At 45.9% G+C, this 17,594-nt stretch overlaps 1 protein-coding gene across 11 annotated transcripts in view; it reads right to left on the bottom strand.

The window, feature by feature from the left end:
• Positions 1 to 17,594, bottom strand: part of FAT3 (FAT atypical cadherin 3) — a 719,557-nt gene that overhangs the window by 271,912 nt on the left and 430,051 nt on the right. For 6 of the 11 annotated variants that reach the window (XR_013985096.1, XM_081001695.1, XM_081001693.1 and 3 more), the window contains 6 exons: positions 16,025 to 16,493; positions 13,414 to 13,473; positions 8,196 to 8,349; positions 6,811 to 7,463; positions 5,282 to 5,395; positions 2,966 to 3,025 (listed from right to left, as the gene is read on the bottom strand). Coding sequence is in view for 10 of the 11 variants with exons in the window: in XM_081001695.1 (XP_080857821.1) it covers positions 2,966 to 3,025; positions 5,282 to 5,395; positions 6,811 to 7,463; positions 8,196 to 8,349; positions 13,414 to 13,473; positions 16,025 to 16,493 (1,510 nt within the window). In the remaining variant the exon portion in view is untranslated. The remainder of the gene's footprint in view (positions 1 to 2,965; positions 3,026 to 5,281; positions 5,396 to 6,810; positions 7,464 to 8,195; positions 8,350 to 13,413; positions 13,474 to 16,024; positions 16,494 to 17,594) is intronic. The other 5 variants (XM_081001698.1, XM_081001701.1, XM_081001702.1 and 2 more) reach the window with 3 other exon arrangements.

Raw genomic sequence — 17,594 nt, 5'->3', positions numbered from 1 at the left:
CTGAAGCAAAGTTCTTAACCCAAGATACTTTTTCTGGCTTAGTGGAGTCTGTAACCTGAAGTGTTTGTAACCCGAGGTACCACTGTATTGTTTTAAGTCATGACCAGATGGATGGGAGGTGGCCTGCTCCTGATGGGTTACGCTCCACCTGAAGGATCAGGTACGCAGCTTGCAGGTACTTCTGGATCCCTTGTTGTCGCTTGAGGCTCAGGTGACCTCAGTGGCGCAGAGTGCCTTCTATCAGCTTCAGCTGGTGGCTTATCTATACACCTAACAGGACAGGGACAGCCTAACTTCTGTCATCTATGATCTGGTAACCTCCAGGTTAGATTACTGCAATACGTCACACATGGGGCTGCCTCTGAAGATGGTTCAGAACCTTCAGCTGGGGCAGAATTCAGCAGCCAGGGGCAAGGCGGTTTAAGCATGTAATCCGGATTCTGGCCCGACTGCACTGGCTGCCAAATAGTTCCCACGCCCAATTCAAAGTGCTGTTTTTTTGACCTATAAAGCCTTAACACAGCTCAGAACTCCAATACTTCAAGGATCGCCTCTCTCCATATGAACTGACCCATAGCCTGCACTCATCATCTGAGGCCCTAATGAATCTCTGAGGCCCCCTCCATGAGAGGTCTAGAAGGTGGCAACATGGGAACGGGCCTTTTCTGCGGTGGCTCCTTGATTGTGGAATGCTCTCCCCAGAGAGGCTTGCCTGGTGGGTTCACCACAAATCTTTAGGTGCCAGGTGCAAACTTTTTCTCTTCTCCTTGGCCTTTGGCTAATTAAATGACCTATAGCCTTTTAAACTGTGTGCGTGTGAGGGGTTTGTGTGTTACTGTTTTGTCTGTTATTATGGTATATATTCCTGTGCTTTTATATTGTAAACCACCCTGTGATCCTCAGAGGAAACGTGGCATATGAATTTAATAAATAAAATAAAAAATAAATGGAATGAATTGCATTGCAAAAATAAAAATCTGAAGCACAGCTGTGCTTTGATCTGCATATTAGTCCAGGAGGCGCAAAGCAGGTCAATTGATGCTGGAATTTGCAAAGAACAAATTAATCAAACGTCTTTATTTCACAGCAGGCCCATGGGCTGTGCCCCAAGCTGAGGTCGGGTTCAAACTGAACTGGGCATTATTATTCTTATTTATTCAATTTATATACCGCCCTTTATCAAAAGATCCCAGGGTGGCATGGTCCTCCAAACAAATATTCCTACTTGGATCTCCTGGTTCATTTTTACTTTTAACATTGCTAGTTAGGGACATAGTTGGGTTTAGGGACTTGGGGGGGGGGGGAAGAAAAGATTTTGTTAATAGAGAAAACTGCAATCTAGATGATGACGATGATTATTATTATTATTAAAAAGCTCCTTTATGCTAAACCAGAACATTGGTCCACTTAGCCCAGTATCATTTATTCTGACAGAGTCAGCTCTAAAGTTTCAAGCAAAGATCTTTCCCAGCTGTACTTCCTGAGACCATTCAATGGGACAAGCTGTGGATTAATCCTGAGGCCTTCTGCATTTAAAGCATATGCTCTACCTGGCAGACATCCAAGATGAAACGGCTCCCAAATCAGGCCTTTTGAGAGGTGTGATCGCAACTGGAAAGCTTATCATGGCTGGGAGAAGCAGCCCAACGGGATATCAATGCTAAGGCAGGGACCTCAGCCTAAAAGCAAGCGGCTTCTATAAAAGCCAATTCTAAAGGAGCTTTCTTGAGATGGTCTGAAAGAGATTCTAGTTTTGCAGAAGATGGCCCTAGCAAAGAACGAAGCTCTTTCCAGCTGGACTATACTATACCAGCTTCTTAATCCCGCCCACCGCGTTAGGATTTGCACTATGCTGAAGTTATCTTTGGCAGGCAGAGGCGTCTGGGATTGGACATTTGGTATCTGGGGGATACAGAAAGCAACTTCTGGTCCTGGGTTCAAACCTCGCCGCTAACACAACTGCATGAAGTAGACTGAAGCCAGAGGGGAGGAAGCTTTTTCAGTCCAAGGTTGACAGGGGCAGGGGCTAGAGGTAAAAGTGGATGAAACAACAATTGTAATTTTTCTCATTTGCACAGCAGTCTGGTCTCTACATGCACCTGTCCATATATCACATCCATAAGAGCAAGAGGCATGATCAGAGTTCATGGACAAAATTCAGCCAGGTAAACAAACTCGGGGGCAAAGCAGGGCTAGTGAGGGTTGTGGCTTGGGGAGAGGAGGTGTGGCTTGGGGAGAGGAGGTGTGGCTTAGGGAGAGGGGGTGTGGCTTGCGGAGCGTTCCAAAGGCCAGTCACAGAGGCCTGGACTGCATTTGGCCTCTGGGCCAGAAGCTTCCCAGCTCCGTCTTAGGCAAACCACTGTTTCTCAGTCTCTGCCAGCTATATGCAGAAGACAGCATGATTGGCTTATTTTACAAGGTGATTTAAATTAAGCTTTTTGAGGAAGCGGGGTCTGCCCCATTAAAAAATTGGCTAAATTTGGCTAAACAAGTTGGCTCCACAAAAACGTGAAGCTTTGCTCTTTGTGTATTGTTTATTTACCACGGTGTCACTGTGCTTTGGATAAGCTAGCAATGCGCCTGATGTCGCAGCATCTTGTCAAATCCATTTTTTCTTTGGGGACGCTTTCTGACAACGTGATCCCTCTGGGACCATTAGGACCGTAAAAGACACTGCATGTTGGGGTGGGAGGGGCGAACCAAAGCCCAAACCCGCTCTCCTCCTAAGCACTGACTCTCTGATGTCAACAAAAGTCATAATAATGAACAGCTTGCCTTCCTCCCAGGCCACCCCTCTCCCCACCTTAAAGACCTTGCTTATTCGTCAAACGAAATCGTTTGCTGCGGCCTGGCTAGTTAGGGTGAGTTAATGAGTTTCTGCTGCGGCTTTTCACACAGAAGAACAAAACGGAAAAACAACGACGCGGCAATTCAGGAGAAATAGTTTTTAAAAATGATTAAATACCTTCATTTTCTATATTGTCAACTACGTTGTTGACAAGCTGTATGACAGTCACTATGGAAGCTTGTGGGAGAAGGAGAGCAGAAATAAAGGGAAGGGTAGCTTCATGTTAGTATTTATAACACACAACGTTCTAAGGCTACCAATATTAAATTCTCACAGCGCAGACAGGTTTGCTGGGACCAGGGGTGGGTGGGTGAAGTCTATGGGCATGGGAAGGGGAGGCGGTGGCATTAATGAATTATGCAGCGGCTTGAAGGACATTTCAATTTCAGATAATCCCATACAATTCCACCCCCCCAACAGAAAAGCAAATGGGGATACATTCAAAGGCAGTACTTTCAGAAAGCTCATATGCAGTGATGAATATCAGTTCATAAATTCAGCCTGGATTGTCCAGCAGATTCAATTAACCAGGACAGTATCTTGCCCACCTGACACTAATCTCTAATTAATCCTCGCTTAAAGGCCTCCAAAGGCAAGCTGCTATCCTCCTGGCGACCATTATCTTTTTAGGCAATCACAAGGATATGAGATGGTGTGAAAGTCTTTTGGTCTAAATCTTTTTTCCAATAAGAACGCTTTCACTTTATTATACTGTGCCTACGAGAACAAAGCCCTGGTGGGGGAAACGAACAAATCGAGCAGTCTTAATTAAAAGATCATCATCGAATAGCTTTCGTTGAAGGCAGGGCTAACCAAAGTCGTGCCCTGCAGATGTTGGGGGCTACCACTCCAATCAATCCTAGCTAGCATGGCCAATCACCATGGTTGAGGAGAGTTGGTGGTCTAAAACATCAGGCTACCCTTGATTTAAGGAACTGGCTTAAAAAATCCAGAAACTGTTATAGATCAAAGATGGCCACTAGGGGCATCAACGGACGGGGGCGGGGCTGATGGCCACCTCAAAAATTTTCAAGGAGAGGGCCGGGCTGCCTCAAAATTCTGCGGCGGCCACAAGTGCTTGCAGCACAACATGCTCACCTCACTCGCACGTGCATGAGTGACGTCAGCATGTTGCACGGCGTGCAAGCATGTTGCACGACATGTGCGCATGCTGCGCCAGTCTCCTTAATTGTGGGGGCAAGCCGGCATGCTTGATGGCCACACTTTCAGCATTGGGGCTGCCGCATTTTCACCAGCTTTGTAGAAGAGGGACATTTCATCTCAGAAGCAACCGGGTGAAGAACTGATGGACTCCTTATCTGTGTCGTATAGCAACATACGGAGCCAGACAGCTGGAGTTCCACCTAGTCCAGTATTCCCTACTCGGACCAGAAGTGGCTCTCTTGGTTCTCAGATGGAGTTATTTTCCAACGACTGAGACCTGATCCTTTAACCCAGTGATGGCCAAACGTGGCCCTCCAGCTGTTTTGGGACCACAACTCCTGTTATGTACTGAGTTGAATAGGATCCTAAAAGCAGCAGTCTGATTGGTCCTGGGATTCAGAATGCAGTAGTCTGATTGGTCCTAGAACAATAGGGTCCTGAATGCAGCAGTCTGATTGGTCCTAGAACAATAGGATTCAGAATGCAGCAGTCTGATTGGTCCTAGAACAATAGGATCCAGAATGCAGCAGTCTGATTGGTCCACAGGAGCCACCCAATCCAGCTCCAGGTGGAAGTGAATCCGCAACCTGATTGGCCTACAGGAAAATCCTGGAATTAGCCAGTCACGTGGGGCCCATTGTGTAAATAATGTATATAAAGCAAACATTCTGGGAGAACTTCCATTCCTCCCCACCACTATGAGCTGAATAAAGAGCATGAAATCCACTCTCGACTCCGAGTATATTTCAACTCCCATCATCTCTAGCTCACAGGACCAGTGGTAAGGGGTGACGGGAACTGTAGTCCCAAAACAGCTGGAGGGCCACGTTTGGCCATCAACACTTTAACCAAATGCAGAATTTTAAATCTTCTGCACGCAGAACGTGTGCTCTGCCACTGATCTGAATTTGTAAGATTTTAAAATATCCTCTCTTGTGATGATTATTTTGTAGTAGTTTGTAAAAAAAGTATTTATACCAGAATAGCCGTCTTCAGCATAGCAAACTTTAGGGAAAGCATGGACTGTTCTTTAAGTCAGTTACGTCTGACTTAAGTCAGTTACCTCTGGCACATAGCTGTGCACAACTGATCGTGCTCCTTTCCCCTTCAGCTAGGAGCCATTCCATGAGAATTTGTACTACAGAGTGGACACACCATGCTATTCAGCATTTCAGTTATCCACAGCACAAGAAAGTCTCCTAGATCACCACTATACATATAATACACTCTTGGTGATAAGTGAGGGGGTTAAGATAGCTATGCCATTACCATTATCATCGCCCGAGTCTGACTGGTAAGAACTGAGGGACTGGACTTCAGAGTTGCTGCCTTTATTGCTGCCTGAAAAACAGGTCACCTCTTCCACGTCATCAAGTCCTTTGCCTAGACATACAAAAGAAAGAAAGGAAATTGGCGGGGCACAAATCTTTACTGAATCTAACAATGTGCAATCAAAGCTACTTTAACTATTATTATTACTGTTGTTATATTCAATATATTTACATCCTGCCCATTCCTGCCAAGTTGGAATTCAAGACGGTATTTAAAATAACTACCGTATTTTTCGCTCTATAAGATGCACCAGAACACAAGACGCACCTAGTTTTTGGAGGAGGAAAACAAGAAAACAAATATTCTGAATCTCAGAAGCCAGAACAGCAAGAGGGATCACTGCGCAGTGAAAGCAACAATCCCTCTTGCTGTTCTGGCTTCTGGGATAGCTGCGCAGCCTGTATTCGCTCCATAAGATGCACACACATTTCCCCTTACTTTTTAGGAGGGGAAAAGTGAGTCTTATAGAGCAAAAAATACAGTAATTATAAGAATCAACCCAGCTTAAAAGATTTTAAAAATAAAAAACTCTCCTCCGTGCTCTTTTCACCCCCTTCTGCTGCCCTATCTGCTAAAGGAAAAGATAAAGACAGCGGGAATATTTGGAAGGCTGGTGGTGGCAGAATTCTGACATCCAGATGTGGCCCAAAGGCTGGCAATTAATAACCCCCATTTTAGTGAAAAGGTTTGTGCATCTGCCTCACCACAAAAATGTGAGTTGTTCGAAGACCACTCCATGTGCAGCTGTAATACACCCCCCGTTTATCCTTTCGTGTTGTATATTTTTAGGTTGTGAAGGTGAGGGCAGGGATTGTGCGTTATTCTCTCTTGATCTGCAAGCCACTCTGACAGCCATGGTGGGAATAAATTAATGAGTGAATGAAGTAAGAAATAGGGGGCGGGGAGAGCCCTGTAATCCACATGTTTAGAAAGCTGGCATGAGTTTGACTTTGTGGTTTTGACTTTCTTAAGTTATGCTAGAAAAATGCAACCTGTGCTGCTGATAGTAGTGTGACTCATGCAATACGTTGGCGATCAATCTACACAGAACAATAATTATACATACTTTATCACTGTCTACAACTTTATTAACATCTATCTACAACTCCACTAGCATCTCTGGGTATTGTGAATAACACTGAACTTATCTTGGTATCTTCATGAACTTATCTAAAAGACTGAGTTAAGCATTTGAAAAATCTATTGAAACCAGACATTATAAGTTTATTTTAGGCTGGGTAGTTCGCAAGTCTCTGTGGCTTGGTTTAATGTTTTGTATTTTTCTCAGAAGGTTGATAAAGTATGTACAATTATTGTTTTCTGTAAGTTATGGCTGCAAAATTTCTAGTGATAATTTTATTGCTTCTATCTTGTTCGCAAGCCTCTTTTGAGGTTTCTTCCTACAATTGAAGCGGTATACAAAATTTCGCGAAACCAATAAATGTGCGTCTGCCTAAACCACTCACTTTCAGTGCCGTTTTCCCAGGTCTTCCTGATGGAGTCGCAGTCGGAACGGCACGGAGACACAGCAGGAAGGTTGGGCGCCACACTGCACACGACGACTCCTCGCCTGGCTGTCAGGATCCGAGGAGACTCTGGGTGGAACGTTGTCATCTCCTGATGCTCCACCCCGAGCCCATCAACGATCTTGTCCAAATTGTTCCTTGAGTCGCTCTGGAAGCAAGGGGTGTAGGCCATGGGCCTCACGGGGACCTGAGGCGGCCCCACCTCCTGATAAATATTGCGGCCATCTCCGCTGTTCCTCATGTTTTTGAACTGAATCCCGTTGCTCTTGTGAAGCAGAGCGGCAGTCGCCGGGTCTTGCACCAAGGTGATGTTGTTGCGGGAGTAGTTCTTCCTGAACACTTTCTTGCGGAACACCACGAAAAGGACGACCAGCAGGAATATGACGAAAAGCACCACAGCGATGCCGATGAGCTCCTCTTTGCCCACGTAAGAATGGCCGGCTTGGATGTTTGGGACGACCACCGGTCTCAGCCCACAGTGCTGGCCCACGTATCCCGGAGTGCAGTTGCACAGAAAGGACCCAAATACGTTGACGCAAGAGCCGCCATTTTCGCACTCTTCTCTCTCGCATTCGTTAATATCTTCCTCACACCTGAAGGGGGGAAAAAGTAGGGGTGACATCAGAGGCCACAAGTGGCATCTCTGCCACCATCGATCAGCCCAGACGCTGAGATCCAGCATCGAGGGCCTTCTGGCGGTTCCCTCCCTGCGAGAAGTGAGGTTATAGGGAACCAGGCAAAGGGCCTTCTCGGTAGTGGCGCCCGCCCTGTGGAATGCCCTCCCATTAGATGTCAAGGAGATAAACAACTATCTGACTTTTAGAAGACATTTGAAGGCAGCCCTGAATAGAGAAGTTTTTAATGTTTGATGTTTTACTGTGCTAATGTGTTTCACTTGTTGGAAGCCGGACAACCCAGTCAGGATTATCCCCAGGCCACACATCTCCCTGAGCCCATCTCCTTCCCCTTGAGTGTTTTCTCATGTGCCCTCGGATCATTACTTTATACACAGAGCAAAGGGCTGAGTTAAGCTAGCCTTCTTCAGATGATGTCCTCCTGAACTTTGGACTACAACTCCCATCTTCCCTGACCATTGGCTATCCTGATTGAGGTCGATGGGAACTGTAGTCCAAATCATCTGGAGGGAACTGGGTTGGGGAAGGCTGAGTTAGGCCATTGCGCTTACTTGCATTAACTCTTCAAGGTTTATTTCCCACTTTGCTACAAGATGATGTCGTTTACCAGTGATGCTGGACCTGTAACCTAGGTGCATAGTACCGCATGACCTCCAACACCTCCCCAGGCAGCACAAGCATCAAACTTACGTCAGTCCCGTTAACCCGCTCTTGCAGCTGCAGATGAAAGCGTTGCCAATGGGATCGCACGAGCCTCCGTTGCGACAAGGATTTGGAAAGCAGGCAGTGATCTCTGACTCGCAGTTTCGCCCGGTGAACTGAGAGAGGCAACTGCACTGGTAACCTAAGGTGTTTTAAAAAAACAAAACAAAACAAAACAAAACAAAACAAAACAAAACAAAACACACAAATCAAAGATTGCTCTCCAAACATGATACAGTACAGTTTGCCTATTAGCATTCGTAAGTGGGGCTTTATTTCCCCCTAGTGGCTGGCTTAAGAATGTGGCTCTTTTTGGAGCCATAAAAATCTACAGCTTTCAGTTGCAAGGTCTCAGGAACAACTTCCCATATTACACTGTTTAAACATAATCCCTATTTAAGCAAAACGTCATGTCTGAATGACCTTAGGTGACAATGATTTTAGAGATCCCATGTTGATGGCAATCTTTTTTTAACAAAGAGGTTGAAGGACATTTAAGCTTAATATAAAAGAAGACCAATGGGGTGAGTTTTTTTAATAAAAAAACCAGTGTTTCTTTAACACTATCACAGAGTAGCCATACTTATGCATAATAGCTGACCCGTCTTATTGCAATACTCTTTCTCCACAAGAGGAGTGGGGAACTTGCAGCCCTCCATGTATTGCTGGTCTCCAGCTCCCATCACCCTCCGTGAATGTGGCAAATGGTCAGGAATTATGGGAGTTGTGGTTCAACAACACTTGTAGGGCCACAGGTTACCCGTACCTGTTCTATAACACGCCCGTTTAAGTTGTGATCTTCTCCCTAAGCTGAATGCTGTTTTTGCAATGCTCGGTTTAATGTTCTGGTGAGCCATGTATGGGAGGGATGGGCTATATTTGGCTTAGTAAGGATCACAAGCCGGGTCCAGCAGATGAACTGGGGGATTCTCAAAAGCGATTCCAAGAATGCCTTTCAGTTTGGAATGTGCTGCTTGATATTGCTGTTGGTGGAAGATAAAAAGCAAGAGGCAACTAGTGTAAAATTGAATGCAAATTCTAGTCAACGCACACGCTGAATTTCACAGCTACGTGAAATACAGGAGCTGATTTCATCATCATGTGTGAATGAAAAGTGAGAGAAGCTTCTGGTGGCCGCAAACAAGTGCCATCAACTACTAGCACAGCTGTTTCTGTCTTTGGCAGGTGGTGTGTTTGCAATGTACAAAAAGGATATTGTACGGAATGTTAAATGCCACCTGCAACTTTTCTGCCAATGGGTGATATCTTGGTAAGTCATACTCGGAGTAAACCCACTGGAACCAATGGACGCAATCGCACAATGCCCAAAATATTTTCCCGACATGACAAAAATAAGCACTGCCAATCCATCAGTAGAAACAGGTTAATTTGACTGAAGCCAATGCATAAATGACTATCCCTTCAATATGGTTTCAAGAGATATTTCATCTTTTATCTCTCAAACTGCACAGAAGCTGATGAAGTTACAACAGTGTCTTACACAGGAATCACAAATAGGGCTTGATTCAGTTATTTCATCCTTTTTGCTGAAAACAAATGTACTTAAGGGCTTAAATCCACAAACCAGTTAGCTGGAGAACTCTGATTTAAGAATCCTTTAATTCCATCAAGCAACCAAATACAATGCTTTGGTTTAAATCTTTTCTGAAAGGTAAACAGAGGCTTCCTTTCTGAAGTGGAATAAATGAATACCTTTGCTTCCTGCGTGCTATTTTTGGGCTGATTCATACATGACATTATTTATTTGTTTGCACCTGAGATGTACACTTGACCAGATGAAGCGTGAACAAGAGAAGAGAAGAGAAGAAACTTGTATTTACAGACATGTGTACCACCCACACCCTTGCATTAGGGGGCAGGGGAGTTTTAGAAATTTGACCTTTCTGAATTCTAATATAAATTGATATGTGAACCTGAGCTTAGATATCCAATGGCTTTTGGATATTTTTTTTTAATGTTCCAACAAAATTCTCATATTTAAAAAAAGCATTAAAATGATGTTTAAAAACAAATGCTTGGAATCACGGAATCATAGAGTTGGAAAGGGACCCCCAGGGGTCATCTAGTCCAGCCCCATTGCCATGTAGGAATCTCAGCTCAAGCATCCTTGGCACATGGCCATCCAACCTCTGCTTAAAAATCTCCAAGGAAGGAGAGTGGGCTTTTTTTAAAATGCATTATTCAGAGGGAAAACCTGTTTTTACTTTTGCCCCTCTAAATCTAACATTTTACACGAGGGACTTTTAAAAGCAACATTCACAGATTAATGTGGAAATGGGGACAGAACAGACTATGGGACTCACTTCCAGAGAGGAGGCAGTGATAGCCACCAGCCTGGATGGCTTTACAGAGGGCTGGACAAATTCGGGGGGGGGGGGGGCTTTCAATGGCTACTAGCACAATGGCCATGTTCTGCCTCTACTGTCAGAGATGATGATGATGATGATGATGATGATGATGATAATTTTATTTATACTCCGCCTTTCCCGGTTCAGAAAACCAGGCTCAGGGCGGCTAACAACAAATTTAAAACACTTAATTGTGATACAACAAAAAAACCAGCATAACATACAGTATAAAAGCGTGAATAATATTAAATTCAAAAATAAAAAATCAATTTAGGGGAAAATCCATCCAATAAACGTTAGATGATCACCAGGGCTAGCTGGCTAAATTAGTCCTATTTGGGCCAGCGAGGAGACCAGGGGAGAATTAGCTGTGGGATCCCAGAGCAGGTGATCTTCATAAAAAGGGGAGGGGGAGGGAAGGAAGGGGAATAAAAGATCAGGCTAAATTCAAATTGAAAGCCAGGTAGAATAGCTCTGTCTTACAGACCCTCCGGAAGGAGGTTAAATCCTGCAGGGCCCTGGTTTCATGGGACAGAGCATTCCAACAGGTCGGAGCCATCACTGAGAAGGCCCTGGCCCTGGTGGAGGATAATCTGACTTCCTTAGGGCCTGGGGCCTCTAAACTATGGTTATTCATGGACCTTAAGGTCCTCTGCTGGGCATACCAGGAGAGGTGGTCCAGTAAATACAAGGGCCCAAAGCCACAAATGCGCCTCTGGATACCCCAGTAGCTGGGGATTGCAGGTGGGCAGAGTGCTGCTGTGCTCCTGTCCTGCTTGAAGACTTCCCACAGGCATCTGGTTGGCCAGTCAGAACAGGATGCTGGACTAGACAGGCCATTGGCCTGATCTGGCAGGCTCCTCTTATGACATGTGTTATAAGAATTTTAAGGTCTTAGATATGTAATAAATGTACCAAGCAAATACATACATAAATATATAAACCACAGGTCTGGAGCAGCACAGGAAGACAGTAGTGAAACCATTTTGACTCCCAAGCTGACCAAATGTTTCTCTGCAAGGAGGGAGGAGGTGAAAAAACCTTCCTTGTTACAGGAATTTAGTAATCACCATCTCAAAGGAATGGCCAGACTACCAGGAAAGGCAATCAGATAAGGCATTATCAGATAATATGGCAGACAGGAAAAACAACATTTAAATTTCTGTTGTAGACCACCTTTTCTGTGATGTAGGTATGATGTTTGTGGGGGGTGGTCTTGAGCTCCAGGGCAGGGAATTTAAAATGTCTGTATAAGGGCAGGCACACCTTTGTTCTGGATCCTCCTCTGTGTGAGGGGAGCACCTTGTTGCAACAGCTTTAATAAAGATCAGGCTTACTACCTGTTTTGCTTCTCAATATTCTCTGGTTGGCCTCTGTTATTTTCTCCTACCAATAGGGAACCCACGTGAGGACTCTGTACTGTGGTACTTCGGGTTACAGATGCTTCAGGTTACAGACTCTGCTAACCCAAAAATAGTACCTTGGGTTAAGAACTTTGCTTCAGGATGAGAACAGAAATTGTGCTCTGGCGGCGCGGCAGCAGCAGGTGGCCCCATTAGCTAAAGTGGTGCTTCAGGTTAAAAACAGTTTCAGGTTAAGAATGGACCTCCAGAATGAATTAAGTTCTTAACCCGAGGTACCACTGTACGGGCTCTTAGATACCCCATAAGGGGAAAAGGGCAGGTTTTGTTTACAACACATGTCCCTGGTTCACAGTGACTGAGTAATGTGCGGAAAGGCCTTCAGTCCCGTTCTAACGCGGCTGCCGCAAGCATCTCTTCCAGCAAACGCAATCCTCTGCCACACACGGCTGCAGTTTGAGGGCATCTGACAAAGAGCAGAGACCTTGCACCCAGCCCCATTTAATTACATATGCTCTTTTTAATGTGCAGAAGATCTCTTGGGCTAACAAATTTATTTTGCCTTGGAACTGGGGGCAGGAGAGGAAAGAAAACAAAGAGTGGCCACATCGATGTCACAGCAGATTGCTTTATAGATTGGCTGGCGCATAGTTAGGGCCCATTGCTTTAGAATTATGGCACCATAACAATCCTTTATTTACATATACTGCTGAGACAGTGAAAAAAAAACCCCGAGCAAATACATTTCCTAACGAGAGAGAAAGAGAGCGAGCCTGCATGCTGAAATATCCCCCCAGGGTGTTCGCTTTGCAGCAGCGGCAGCAGCAGCAACAACGAAGGCATTGAGGCCTAAGGAGCTCTGGAGCAGAGAATGGAGAGGCAAACCATTTCACCGCAGAGCTGTTTATATGCCTCTCATAATAAAATGAACCCATCATTTGGAGATGTATTCACGCAGCCCATTCCCCTCCCAGCAGCCAATGTAAAATATGAAATATCTAACTCTGCCTGGGGGGAGGACAGAAGGGGGAAATTATCCTAAAGTGATTTGTTAGAAAGGTTTCAATTTGCACATCACGCTATTTGCTGACTGGTCGTGTAAATAGACTCCAGCGAAATCAATAGGAAGAGGAGCCTGGTTTCCTCCTTTTACTTAGTTTATTCATGCGGCGAACGCTTGACCTAATTTATTATACGCCGTCCAAGTTAAAGTTAGGCATTTGTTTTATCCTCACTCCCCAGGGACGTAAATAATCTTGTTTAGCAATTTCCTTGAAAGCTTCTACATCTTTTGAATTATTACCCTTCTTTCCTTGCTGGGTCCTGCTACGTGCTCTCTTTCCTCAACCTCCTATTTGCAGATAAAGAGCCATTAAACATACAAGTTAGCCCCAACATGCGCCCTGATGCCTCATATTAAATTCCAAGCCTGCTGTCTTTACTTGTTTAATGTGCTAAAGCTTTTACATTCACTACCTTTCAGCTCTCTGGGCACCATCTTCAGTTCAGCTGACGTGCCCTCAAGCTCACTCCCCGCTAAACCAAAGCAAACGAGAAAGGAGTCAGTGTTAATATTCGTACCGCACAGGGATTTTCTGAACCAAACGGGTAGAACTACTGAGATTGGGAATCAGGGTCATGCAGGACGGCTACTGAGCAGCATCCTGGCATTGCTGAAGTGTCCCCTGAACCTCCATAGCATATGATAGCTCAGTTGGTTGGAGCGTGGTGCTGATGATACCAAGGTTGCAGGTTCGATCCCCAAATAAGGGGCAGCTTCATATTCCTGCATGGCAACTCTGTGATTCTATGGTTTCCTGCATCCCTGTGTGGGAGAAGTGTCCTGTGTACAGCAACAGTCTTAGAAAGGCTCCTGGACAGGTCAATCGACAGATGGGAGAGAAAATGCAGGTCATGGGAAATTCAAATTCAGTTCCTGGGTGGTTCAGGACGTGAATGCCCTCTCGCGGGCCAAGACTCAGGGCCAATCTGGACATTGCAACAAACTGCGTATTTTGCATGCCCCATGTCTAGGCAAAGCATTGCTGTCGTAATAGCTGAAGAGCAACTCTTCCTAACAGGGAACCCAAGTGGTGAGTGCCAGCAGACTTGACGCCGATACGAGACCACTGAGAAGGAAGAGGGAGGAATCAAAGGGAACCCCAAAATTTGCAACAGTAGAAAACTAAGGGGGAAACTCCTCCTTCCCCAGTAGCTGAATGAGGACTGCTCATGTTCAATTGCCGTTTAATGTTGAGTGAAAGCTGGAGGAGAAAAAATGGTGGGGAATTTGGAAGTGATTCCCTGCTTTAGTTCCCTGCGTCTTACTCATATCCTGCAGGACAGCACAGTTGGCTGCCTGGAACCCTGAAGAGGAGCACTCTCCTCTTAGAGAGGAGGATAGGCAGCCATGTTTTGTTGCAGGTTCCAGGTGTAGAAGTGAGATGAGCGACGTTCAGTTGCACATCCAGCTTGTGAATCTTATCTACGCAAGTTTCCCTTTGTGATATTGCGGCAGACGACAAACTGGGAATGCAAAACAGTTGCATCTGTCGCTGTGCGCCTGCAGACACACCTTAGGCTCGCACAAGAACGCATCAGCACAGTGGAATCCTGAGTGCTTGGGCTTGCACTGCAGCCTAAAGCAAGAATCGTGGAATTTCAGAGTTGGAAGGGACCCTGAGGGTCTTCTAGTCCAACCCCCTGCAATGCAGGAATCTCAGCAAAATGCAGAACCTCAGAAGGCATTCTCAGACAAAGAAATAATAAGCATATGTATGCATGTAGATATGTGTGTGTATATTTCTGTGATTAACAAAACAGAGATTTTATTTTTGTGGCAAAACATTTCCGCCTTCATCAGTGTGTGTGTTTCTTTTTTAATCAGAGCAGCTGACGAAGGTGGAAAGGGAAACGTTTTGCCATATAAATATCTGTTTTGTTAATCACAGTAACGTACGTATATATTATTTTAGTGATGAACCAAATCCCCAAAGGGATCAAGAGCAAGTTTGTGTGAAGAGCTGTTTGTTGCTTAGCTCTCTATCTCTCTATTTGTGGGGCAATCCTATCTCAGAGATGTTTTTGATTAGGAAAAGGGAGCTCTTGGGTCTCTCTGAGGTCACGATTCTATGGACCAGTTCACATTTAAAGTGACCCGCAAACAGCAGCCAGGCAGAGGAAGGTCATTTGTAAGAATTGTACATGTACCTCTGGTTAAGAACATAATTTGTTCCGGAGGTCCCTTCTTAACCAGAAACTGTTCTTAACCTGAGGTACCACTTTAGCTAATGGGGCCTCCCACCGCCGCTGTGCCACTGGCGCGCTATTTCTGTTCTCATCCTGAAGTAAAGTTCTTAACCCAAGGTACTACTTCCGGGTTAGTAGACTCTGTAACCTGAAGCATTTGTAACCCGAAGCATTTGTAACCCAAGGTACCACTGTACCTCCACTTCTTCCGGGATACAGTGGACCCTCTGGATACGGATTTAGTTTGCTCTGGGGGTCTGTGAGCACTCTGAAAAATCTGTAACCAGAGGCGCCGCTTCTGCACATGGTGTGATAGAGCACTTCTGTGCATGTGCATGGCACGCAGAGCACTTCTGGACATGCGGCGAAACCCGGAAAAATACTCCTGGATTTGCCGCTTTCGCAACCCGGAGATTACGTAACCGGAGAGTCCATTGTATATGTTTGCAACAGCTAGATGTGGCACTTCCATTCGGATGTATTCATGCTTATGAAGGCCTCCTTTGCTGCCACAAACTCAGTTGTGACCCAGCCTACTCGGCTCCAGAAATGCTTCCACGCAGCCTGCCATAATGGCCAAACGACCCGACAATGCTATTGATCAGAGCTGCAAGGGACGCAGCAAGATGTTGCTAATTGAAATGAGGCAGATTATTAAGCTGGTAGTTCTGTGCCAAGAAGGAAGCAGAGGCTGTTTCCAACCCATTCCTTAGTTCAACAAAACCTCTTTCTCTCCCCCCGCCCCCAAATGGTGACTGCTGGCATGAGAAACTTAAAGCTCAACCAATCTCCCTCCCCGTCACCTCCGGAAATGTAAGGCTGAATGCAAGATATTCACCACCAGATGGCACACTCAGACAAGTCCCTCCATTCTGGCACGGGCTCCTCTCGCAGGCGTCCGGATACAGCACACAGCCCAGCTTCAGCTCTGTAAGGCCGACCACTTCTGCAAAACTGCTGCGCTTGTTCTGCAGCGGCAGCTCGTTGTTGTTGAGGACGACGGAGTCCAAGCAGCCCTGGAAGCCGCTCGACACCTGCGTCGCTCTCTTGTCCGTCAGGCTCCGGACGTTGTCCACCTGCACCTGGGCGCCGAAGTAAACTGAGCTGTCGGTGCTGAGCGTCTGGAAGTAGAGCGGGGCTTTGCGGCGCTCCACGTAGCTGTCGTCGAGCGACAGGCTGGTGAAATTCCGGTTCAGCTCCAGGAAGACCGAGTGCCAGCTCCCATCATTAACAGCTCTGCCGGAAATCCCCAAGATGCCCGGGCCGGTTCCGCAGTCCAGCTGGAACCACAGTTTGCCATCCACGATCTGCAACAGGAAAGCGGAAATGTCAGGACAATGAAGGACTGCGTGCCCTTAGATTTGTTCCGTAATGCAATGTGGTCAGCATCAGCAGTGTGCACTAACATTCTGCTGTTACTGATCGCAGCAGGATGGTGGTTACATTTAAGTGACCTGCAAAGTACAGGCATCTCCCCACTTACATATGTGTTGCTGGGAAATAAATAAACAGGTTCACACCTGGAAATGCAGGGTCCTCGTGGCTCATGAGAAGACCCTCCCTGGAGCCCAAAGAGGATGTCAGTGAGGGTGGAGGAAGCCCCAAACAGACCGGAGGTGCAGCGGGACTTTGTTTACGTTGCTCAGCCTAACAGCTGACATGCGGGGTAGTGCAGCAGCAAGAGTCACTTTCCCACACGTCATCCAGCCTCCTGCTGGCCCCAAAACTTCAATTCTAGTTGCGGATATTTTTGGATACAGTACTTTTTGTATTGATTGGAGAGAGAGTGGCAGAGAGGGTGTTTAAAGGGTTCTCCCCACTTTACGCAATTTCAATTATGCATGTAGGGGCCTGGAACGTAACTCCCACATTATTTGCGGGGGGTGGGGGGAACGCACCTGCATAGGGATTCTGCACCAGCAACCTCTGTTTGTTAGGTTGCTTAGGGATATATTCACATGTACTGATCGGTGCAGGACTAGCTACCGTTGAAGACTCCATTGCCATGACAATTTATTTTTAGCACTTGACTTTATAACACCATCTCTGCACTTCCTGAGCTGAAGAAGCCTTCACCGCCCCTTTGCCTTTGTTTGCATGTCTCTGCTATCTGACTCATCTTTGCCTCTATACAACAGGGCAAACCCTATTGCTCTTAGAACACGGTTTTTTTTGCTTGCTTCCAGTCTGCCTCCTGCTGCTACTGCTGCAACTTCCTAGCGTCCCTCTCAGTCACTCCTATTGCTTCTTCTCACTCTGCTAATAACCAGAGCTGGCCTCTGCCCGTTTACAGTACATTGCATTACATTGTGAATGGACTGCAATATTGCAATGACAGCGGGAAGCAGCTGCTGGCAAACGTCCTAAAAATGACCTAACCAAATGGCTTGTGACTAGTGATGGGCAAG

This window comes from Podarcis pityusensis (genome assembly GCF_964106645.2).
Source record: "Podarcis pityusensis genome assembly, chromosome: 4".
Classification (NCBI taxonomy): Eukaryota; Metazoa; Chordata; class Lepidosauria; order Squamata; family Lacertidae; genus Podarcis; species Podarcis pityusensis.
This window is presented reverse-complemented; position numbering and strand designations above follow the sequence as displayed.